At 40.6% G+C, this 10,594-nt stretch overlaps 1 protein-coding gene across 3 annotated transcripts in view; it reads right to left on the bottom strand.

Moving 5' to 3' along the window:
* Positions 1-10,119, bottom strand: part of WARS2 (tryptophanyl tRNA synthetase 2, mitochondrial) — a 50,696-nt gene extending 40,577 nt beyond the window's left edge. For all 3 annotated transcript variants that reach the window (XR_014619344.1, XM_084306395.1, XM_084306396.1), the window contains exon 1: positions 10,016-10,119. Coding sequence is in view for 2 of the 3 variants with exons in the window: in XM_084306395.1 (XP_084162521.1) it covers positions 10,016-10,069 (54 nt within the window). In the remaining variant the exon portion in view is untranslated. The remainder of the gene's footprint in view (positions 1-10,015) is intronic.
* Positions 10,120-10,594: the final 475 nt, after the last annotated feature.

Genomic DNA, 10,594 nt, shown 5'->3' on the forward strand with positions numbered 1-10,594 from the left:
GATCACATTAGTATAAAAAAATCTTAAAACATCTGATGACTGTTGATTCTCCTCTGACCTCTAGCTGAAAGAGAGTTCATTATATTTCTTATATATTTTGTTTGAATGAAGAGTCTGCCTGCTACCAAGATTGCCCTATGGGATATAAACAAAGACTATCAACTTACATCTAGAGAGATGTTTTTTAAAAAATAAAAATTCCAAAGAAAAGTTATGTTTCTTCAGAATATTATCATAGAAACTCAAAGAGTAGTTCATTTCCCCTCCATTATTTTATTTGGCAATTACCTTTAGCTGGGAAAAGTTGTCTTCATTTCACATGGGGCCAAAATTAACACAGCTGTTTAAAAATTTTCACCTTGTGGTCACTGTCTGAAAAGGAAAATTTTAAAACCACCTGATGACTGTTGGAAGAACTTACAAAGTAGAAGTCTCAGTAAATTCGCTAATGGCATACTCATGCACAAAGAAAATGCCCCAACTGGTCCTCCTTGATAGCTCTCCTAAGCATAGACCAGTTGAATACTTTAGGCAGAATAATCACTTTTATTAAGGACTTCTACAGCATTAAAAAACAAAACAAAACATTTTCTGAAGTGAGAAAGGTAATACTTGGAACTTCGTTTAAATTGTTTTTAATAAGTCTGTCCCAAAATCACCAGATCAGGCTGTTTCCACATAAAGGACAAACAAAGAACAAGGAATGGATGAGGGGGACAAAACCAGGAAGGTTCATTTATGCTCAGGTCTTGCCCTCAAAGATGGATGTAGCCAAGGCATGATCCTGAGTTCTGGAGCACAGAAGCTCATCTGGAAGCTTCAGCTCGGATACAAGTACTGACCCCAAAGACAGTGGTCAATATAGCCAATAAAAAAAATGGTCAAAATAGTCAATAACAGCTATATGCTTTCCCTAAGGAATTGTATCTAAGGTTGGGTTGAAGATAGGATGAGTGTAGTATCTAGATTTCCATTGCCTGTGCTGGAAAGAGTAGGCAAGCAACTACTGAAATTACCACTGCTGAAATGTTCATTATACAGAGCAAATTCTTTGCTTACAAAAGAATTATTATTTTTTATATATATATTTTTTTATTTTGCGGATTTGTAGTGGTACATTTAAGGGTTATCATGATTGAGGCCTACTGCATGTAAAAGTTTGCAGAACGTTATGTGTGAGATTAGAATAGCTGCACGAACTCCATCCATGTCACATCATACCATCACAGTCCCAACCGTGATGCACTTTGAGCCCAGAAATGTCAAATAAAAAGTTCCCCAGTTCCTGGGTGACACTGATTTATTTTAAAGATGGAATCTCCCTCACTAACTTACCTGTATTTCCCAAACTGGCCCACAGGAAACCAGAAAAATTGCCGACCCTCAGGTTGGACATACCATTTGTACATTGGTGTAAAAGCAGACTGTACTGCAGTTATACCAGAGACATATATTATTCCATTCTGCTTTGAATGTATTCTGCTAAAGACTCAAAATCCATTTAGCATGGCCGTGAACTGTAAAAATGTCACTCTGAAGTGAGGAACACCACCTTTGGCTGTTCTGACCTCGCTTAATGTTTGATGAACATGGAAAGTGCTGACATTGCTTTAACTCTGCAAAGATGTCAAATGTGAATATATTCTAAAACAACAAAAAACATTAGGAATATATGGAGACCAGAAGTGTACTCATTCTTGGTGGTAGCAATTACATAGGTTAATTTGTAGCCAGCAGAGATGCAAAATGAGATTTGGTTAGGAATTCAGAGGGCTGGACCCTTCATTCCCTTTACATAAGCAACAAAGAGGCTTTGAAATGTTTGAAACCTTTTTGTTCTTCTGTGCAAAAGGAAAGCACCCTATGGATGCCTATTAAGTAAAGTCTTTCCACATCTTGGCAAGTATGTGATTTCAAGAAAAATATTTGCAAATGGATAACCCAATTCAAGTAGAAGTCAAAAGACCACCTTTGAAAGAAACTTTGATGTGGCTATAAAAAGATTATATTTAGGAAGGATAGAATAATGTGTTTCTGTCATCAAAAGTTTGTAGCTGCCCATAATTCTTTGCTGATGTTAATGTAAAAAGCAATGCCGGTAAGCAGAAAAGGGAATGCCCATGAGACCTTCTAGGATTAAGGAAGAATCCCTCAAAAGAACTGTTTCTGCTGTTGGATAAGCTCAAAACAGGCTATTTAGCAACCTCACTGCCAAAGGACAGTGATATTAGAGTATCTGTGAGCATGAAAGCAAGTGACAGAAATAGTCGCTATGTGAACCTTTGGTCATTTGGACTAAATCATCACTCCTGAGATAATTTGGAAGCCTGAAATCTTATTAACACAGAAATGTTGAAATATCTTTTTCAAGGCAGAGCTACACGGCAGATGTCAAAGTCAGAACTACACACCTGGCAAAAGGAAAAAGACGATGGTGAGCTTAGAAGCTGTGAAGATGCTGGCAACTCAAGTTTTCTGAAAGCTGGCCAGTAACTTTCCAAATGAGATCAACAGCTCAACATCCAGATTGTTGGGAGAATGCTATGAAGACCAAGGTATAACGACATTTGATTGTCACTGAGAGCATGTGACCAGAAACAACAGTAAGAAGAATGTACTGATTGGATTCAGAACCACATATTAATACTCCATCTGTCAGAGTGGAAGTACATATACAATCTCATCTCACTTTAGCTTCTGCATACTTCTGGGAATTAGAAGCATTATACAGGAGCTTTGAGCCTCAGAAATGGAAGCTTATTCACTACTTACCCTTGGGATCTTTCTGCACAGGAACTGAAATATTGACACACACCTAGGTAGGATTACCCCCCTTTGAAAGCTCAATAAGAAGCACTTACGTTACCTTCTAATGTGTACTATAAGGCTGCAAACCCCTCATCTATAAACTAGTTAATGTAAACAAAACAATTCTATTCTGTACAGTAATAGAAGTGCTATCTAAATACAAATGGAGCATTACAGGGTTTTATCTGCCTGGTTATGAAAAAAAAAAACATCAATATCCTGGGTAGTGGTTTGTAACATGACCTACGTGCAACACCACGAAAACTGAGGAACCCCCTATTAGTGGTCCCTGCACACAACTCAAATTCTTTATTCAGACATCGTGCAGATATCACTGAAACACTTGGATCAACTTCACCTTTGCAATGCTTGTGACAGCTCCATGCAGTGGAAGCAAGCCCTAGCATAATTCAAAAAAAAAGCCCTTGAGGTTAAAAGTTAAAAACAGACGCTTGATTTCTGGTAGCAACCATATATGTGGTTCCCCTCCTTTCTTCCCCTTGTAGTAAGAAGTTCGATATACTCTCAAGGTAGACAACTCTGGGGACAAAAATGCATTGAATTGAGTCCAGTAGATGAAATGGATTTGCTTGATACAACACAAAGTGATACGATTTCCTACAAGAGTCGTCCGAGCAGGGGACTCTAAGAATGGTATTGCTGCAGTTACTAACAGTTAACGGCTCAAATAACCAGAAGGAAAACAATTTCAATTCACTACTTACAAACTCAGCAGAGCTCAAAAAATAAATGATCTAAGGTGACATAACTGACTTAAAGTTTAGGGGTTTTCTTCACTTCAGCTTCTGATTCTACTGTAATTTGAGTCAACTCCATAAAATGCTTGTTCATCTAACCCTGGAGTCCCAGGATAAACCACAACTTGTGTCATGGAAAAAGTAATTGTTGAAGGTCTAGAATAGCACTTGCCGTATTAGTAAATGGAAATTCTATCTGCCAAAGAAACAGCATTAAAACAAGACCCCCGGTCTACAGTCTAGAGACAGAGGTGATCCACTACAGACTGCACAATTCATGATACGTTTGTCCAATATATGCACCAGAGAAATGTACACAGAAATTCAACATCCAGGACTGCCAGTGTAGCATCTTTCATTAAACTCACTCTACAAAAACAAGTTAATAAAAACAGAAGTCTCTCAAGAGAAAAAAACAGGCTCAGCCAAGCGACTCAAAGCAAGGGCCAGAGGGGGAAAGAATGGTGGGACTCTACCCAAGCCCTGCCAAGATGCCAGAATAAAGGGCTGTTTCCTGCTAAAACAGTCTACATTTGCCAGACTTTATTGTTAGAACTCCATTATGGAAATGAATAGGGCCAGTTCACGCCTCAAAGATGCTTCATTTCTGTCTACAATGGGGGGCTCTCTCTTGTGTAGCTACAACAGTGGCCAAAATTTGCTACAGACGAAGCCCTAAGTAATGCAGATTTGGGGAAGTCTCTCTCCAAGTGGAAATTCTAATAAATCTGTGTGGAAATTTGAGTGCTCCCAAACCCAGTGAAGACTTGAGAAATATATATTCTCACTGCATACTAACTTCCTTTCACCTTCGAAGATGGTACACAAGATAATGGTTTCATTCTGGCACAGAGAACACCTTCAATACTATCTAAAAGATAAGGCATATTTCCTAAATGCAAATTACTTTGTGATTCAAAATAAAACAAATGACTGATTAGGAAAGAATTCATTAATTTCCAAACTGGATAAAATATGCTAAAGTTTTAATCCAGAGGCTGGAACATGTTGCTAAATCCAACTGATTCCTGGAGCAGTTGGGTAACCGAACCATGAGCACCTATGCGCATCAGCAATAGTCAAAAAGCTAACATTTAAGAAAATGAGAAATTAAAATAAGTAAATAAATTCAGTATCAATTTCTGTGCATGAAACCACGTAGAAGCCACTCCAATTTGGAAGGTACGTCTCACGTCTCTTAGATCTTTCCTAAAGGTCCTGTAGATTACAACATATTTAACATACTGGGCACCAGGACATGGCACAGGTTTTTGCTATCAAATAGGCATTTGGATTTCCAGCTTTTTTCTCAGTTAAGAGCACTTTGCTGCCTCCAACCTTCATGCTCCCTAGAAGAAAGAGATGCTACACCAGGGACTACCACAATCATAAATCCAAGGCAGGCACTTAAACTCTTTGCTCACTTAAACTCTTTGCTCATCTCAGTACACGAGTGCCTGGATGGTCGTTCTGAAGTTGACCTGCTGCAGTAACCTGTGTACAACCACAGCTTGTTACATGCATCTGGGGACTAATTTCATTAATGATTAACAAAGTGATCCTTATGTAACAGCAACAAATTCAAGATGGGAACATGGTCTCCTTTAAAGAGTTTGCATTTCATTTATAAAAGAGCTGAATGATATTAAGCATCGAGCTCTAGCTTCCACTGTAGTTTTAACTCCAGCCTTTGACATTTTTAAGGATTAGGGCCTGGTTCTTTCAGTTACCACCTTTCTCCCTAACTCATACAGTAACTATAGCTAAAAATATTCAAGATTAAATTTGCAATTTGGGAAAATGCATTTTAGCGGTTCTCTCTAAAACAACCCTACAATTTTTATCTTTGATGCCTTTTTCACAGCAATCTTCATTAAAAAAATATGAAACATGACCAATCGTTAACATAACCAGCACAGTAACAATGGGGCGATCAGGTGGCCTGAATACAGAAAGAACAATAGTTCATCAAAAAATGAATCATATTTCATCAACACCAACCAGTTTGAAGATCTTTTAAAGTACTAAGAATGCTGGCGTTCACAGAGGCCTAACAAAGTATCAGGAGACCAAAGAAGGACAAATGTCATTCCTGTCTCCAAAAATACAAGCGATGATAAAAGAGGCAGCCTGGAAGGTAGTCTGCTTAGCATAAATTCTCAGTGAACAAAACCCATTTTTTGTAATTCCCTGGAACGTAACTAGAGGGAAAAAAAACAATAGCAAACACGGACTTCTTAAGAGAAAGCATGCCCGACTAAGGAGTCTAACCTTGGCCTCTGGAAGCTGCCACAGCAGAGGAAGAAACAGTAAGTGCACCTTGATTTTAGCACCATCTTTGGTCACAAACTGTGACCAAAAAGCAAGCCAGGGAAATGGATTTATCCTGTGGCATTTTTTTGGCTATTAACTCTTGTAAAGGTACAGGTACACTCCTAACTGAGCTGCTGAGTTTACCAAGACATTGGCTAAGATTCCTTGGATTTGAAGGTCTTGTTTTTGCGATGGTCCTGACTAAACATTCACTGGGGATGTTTTCTGTGCAGTGCTCTAAAAGAGGCAGGAGCAGCACCCTTGGGACTGCTGGACTCAAATCAATCTTTTCTCTGTATGACCTGAACAGTGCCTGACAGACTCACTGTCCTGAGTTTCGTTATAGCTAATCCAAATTTGAGTACAAGGAAAAAAATAAAAAGGGCTGAATTCTAATACCAAAGATGAAAGTATTTTGTATTAAAATAAGACATCCCTTGTGGCTATAAGAAGTAGTTCTGTATCACTGAGAGCTAAAAGAAAATCCACTTTCCAGTGAAGCAGAATGCTGCTAAAGTTGGTAAGAGATGGAGGTTGTAGGATATCAAAGCACACAGGTTACCAGAGACAATACCACCTCTGCAACAGATCATATGTGAAGGCCAGGGAAGGCTTATGCACAGAAGAGGGAATGTCAGGGTAGGAGAAAAAGAAGCAAAATGAAAAGTTAATGTTTTCTATAAAAGATGCTCTCAGAAAGAAAAACCACAGAGGTATTACAGTATTCTTATAAATAAGTGATAACTGCCTGGCTATTAGAACAGAAAAATGGTGCTAAAGGCTCCTGATATCTTCCAGAAGGCCAATAACATGTAAAAGTAGGCTTTTAGGCTAAAGGATGAAATTCTTCAATGTGAGGGTGGTGAGGCACTGGAACAGGTTGCCCAGAAAAGCTGTGGATACCCCCTCCCTGAAAGTATTCAAGGCCAGGCTGGATGGGACTTTGAGCAACCTGGTCTAGCGGGAAGTGTCCCTGCCTATGGCAGGGGAGTTGTAATTAGGCAATCTTTAAGGTCCCTTCCAACCCGAACAATTCTATCATTGTATGGATTCTACCTGGGTACCTGGAAAACCAGCTAGTGGTGCATGAGAACCTATAACCAAAAGCAAGACCTCATAATTCTTCTACTTAACTAAGACAACATAAACAGTAAAGTGTGTCTGAAACATACTATATAGCAACAGTGATGTAGATCTGAACAAAGCAGAGTCTGAAGGGGACACATACAATGCTGTCTAGACTTCTCTTTGACCAAATCATAAGTCCATTTTGAGGTGTAAAGGAGAAAAGAAATATCCTGTCCAAGAGCTTAAGTTCACACCGGTACAAAAATGCTTGGCAGTTAGTCACAGACATTGGTAGTACTGCTGACAGGTAAGATTTTCTTCCCCAGTCACCTAACTACATACAGTTCATAAGTTCACCTCATTCACATACTCAGATTTTTTCATCAGTAGCTGTTGTGGTTAAGAATGTCCTGTTGTGGTTAAGAATGCCCTTTGCTGACAGGACTAAAACTCTGCTAATTCATATTTTATCAAGTCAGACACCAACACCAACTGACTTACCTTACATTGTATTTTCCTACTGATACTTTAGGCTATAGTTGGATTTCTCATAATATTATTAGTATTTCCCTGTTGTACCTGCTAGTTGCCATCTTTAAGACTCTATGATCAAAGAAAAAAACTTGATGAAATGATTTCCCATAACCCTGGCTTACAGACCACTGATGAGCAGTAAGTCAAGGAGTACGAAAGTAAGGTCTTAAAAGTCAAGATCCACAGAATATAATTAACCTCTCCAACAAAATGTTACTTTCTTCTTAACGATGTATATTGTGTTTACATGTTCCAGTCGTGTAGTAAAAATACTTACAACACCAGGAACTTTTACACAGCAGGATAAATCCAGCCTAATGATGAACTGTTTACTCCAGTGAAACACAGCTGAAATCACAGAAATTGCATCTTCTAATAACAATGACTACATTATTGAATGCTTAAAATATCAAGTCTTTTAGGGTCCAAAAAGTACATATGACTGAAGCTTGAAGACAAACACATTTCCAGCTTGAAATTTGAATCTTCTGCATTAGCACACAGCAAATAAATGATCGACCCATTCCAAGCTGTCTGACGTAATAGTTGAACTACACCAAAGTGCAGTCTGGCAATAGGAACAGCAATAGGAATAAATTAGGAAGCCAGTTTTTTTTCTTCACATTAGAGTGCAATTCTTAGTAGGTAGCCATAAGAGGGCACTTAAAGTGAAAGTGACAAAAGCCCACAACATATTGGACTTGCAAATTTGAAAACAAAACAAAAAAAAAACAACTCAAATTACCACTATTGTCTGTGGGAGTGTGGGAGTACAGTAAGAAGTAGTAAGAAGTTACATAATACTAACTTTGAGCTTCTTGGTTTTTAAATTAAAAACATGTATAGAATAATAGGAAGGAATTACATTCTCACATACACAGCACATCTAAAGGAAAACAGGTAAGAGTAAAGACGTGACAAAGCACCTGATGAGTAATCTTGACCTAATGGGCGACTTTAACCTGGCAAATAAGTTCAAGTCAGAGAGAATATTAAGACGTAACAAAGCCAAGTCTACTCAGAGCAGATTTGTCTACTATGCAGAATAGAACAACCTTTTCAAGAGGCATGAAGGCAGGGGAAATTACCTGTTAGGATACTGATTGGAACCCAAAGAGCTACAGTGAGTAGCTGAAAAGACAGGCACATACAAACCTTTTTACTACTTCTGATAAATTTTGCAGTTCTTGTTCTAAAAATTAGAAGTTGTTTGTCGCATCTTTGCAAGATCTGCATGTTGCTTGCTTTGGCAAATGTATTACAGGGACAATGTAATCGTTCAAAACATGAAGGGTTATAAACCTAGGATGACTTAGATACACATCGATGAAATTAAATCAAAGCACCTAAAGGAATGGAAATACCTAACAAGCTTATTGAGTATGACATGTCAAGACTCTTCAGGTCTTCCATATGGTTAACATTCAGAATAGTCTTATACACAAAATTAATTCCAAAACAAAGAAAAATAAAATGTAAATGGACACCTTACACCTGCCCCATAATAATATCTAGTAGGAATTTTACAATTACTACGTGAAATATCACTTATTAAAGTTTTCCATGGGATAACAGATTCTTTCTCTTTCCCTCCCACTCTCTCTCCTCAACAGAGCGCTCCTTTCAGAACAGGGCAGAATCATGGTCATTTGCATCCTATACACTGTGTTGACAAGAAACTGAGATGTGCCCTCATTTCTTAAATTTAACCTTCAAAATCCTAGTTCTGAAATAATCCAAACATCCCTGCAACTTGAAACTTACCAAAACTTAACGATATGTAAAGATTTTTTATTTTTTTTTCATATTAGTGTATTTTTTTGGATTGAAATTTTCAGAACAACTTTGTGATTGAGGGAAATACAGTTGCTGCAAGGTCACAGCCAGCAGGATCAGTGAGAAATTGGAAGTGGTATTTGACCTTTCACTTCTCCGCCTGGGCACCCTGAGATGCAGGTTGTCTGCGCTGACACCCATTCTAGATGAATTGCTCCACTATAGAAACATAGAATATCATTTCAGATTTAGATGATATATAAACGTGACCATGATTTTAATGAAAAAGCCAACTGCCTCGCTATGAAAACAATGATTTATTATGATAGATTCATGGCATTACAGAATGGTTTAGGTTGGAAGGGACCTTAAAGCCCATCCAGTCCCAACCCCTCTGCCATGGGCAGGGACACCTCCCACCAGCCCAGGCTGCCCAAAGCCCCATCCAGCCTGGCCTTGGGCACCTCCAGGGCTGGGGCATCCCCAGCTCTGTGCAGCCTGTGGGCAGCCCCACGGTCACACGCGATTATTTGCCTTCTGCAGGGGGAACTCACAGCCCTCCCCGGAACCCAGCGCTCGGGGCGAGCAGTGCCGGCCGGAGCCCCCCGGAGGAGCACCCACCGCCTCGCCTCGCCCCGCCCCTGCGCATGCGCAGAGCCGGCCGCGGCCGCTGCGGGTGGGTACGGGCAGCCTGGCGATTGGGCAGGCCCGAGCCCGAGAGGCCGCGGAGGGCCCCGCGCCCGTCCCGGTGCCGTTACCTGGGCGAGGGTCCCGCGGCGCGCGGCCCGGATCAGCCCCCCCGGTGTCGCCATGGCTGGGACGGGGGGGGGGAGGGGGGGAACGGGGAGGGGGAGGAGGGAACGAGGGCACAAGCCCGGAAGCGCCGGCGCATGCGCGCAGCGCCCCACAGTGGCGCTTCGGGGTGTGGGCAGTGCTCGGGCGGTCACGTGGTGGCCGGGCACCGCCCAGCGGGGGTGGGGGGAGGCAGCAGCCATGGCAACGGCTGGGCTAGGGGCGGTTAACGGGCCGCTGAGGTGGGGTTATGGCCGGCCCGGGTACCTCTGTGCAAATGCAGTGACACCACTCAGCACACAGGTGGTTATTCCCAGCAGCCAGCTCGGTGCTGGGCAAGATGAGCCCAAACCTTACCACAGGCAATGTTTCCCACTGTTTTACAGTCCCTAACTGCAAAATCCTGAAGTGTTCTCAATAGTTAAAAGCACCATACGTTTATATAACCGTTTCCACTTGGATGCATCGGTTACTAACAATAACAATAAATAACATTTTTTACAGTTTACACTACTTACAACATTGGACCCTAACCTCTATTTAGC

Source organism: Netta rufina (genome assembly GCF_964035555.1).
Source record: "Netta rufina genome assembly, chromosome: 1".
Taxonomy (NCBI): Eukaryota; Metazoa; Chordata; class Aves; order Anseriformes; family Anatidae; genus Netta; species Netta rufina.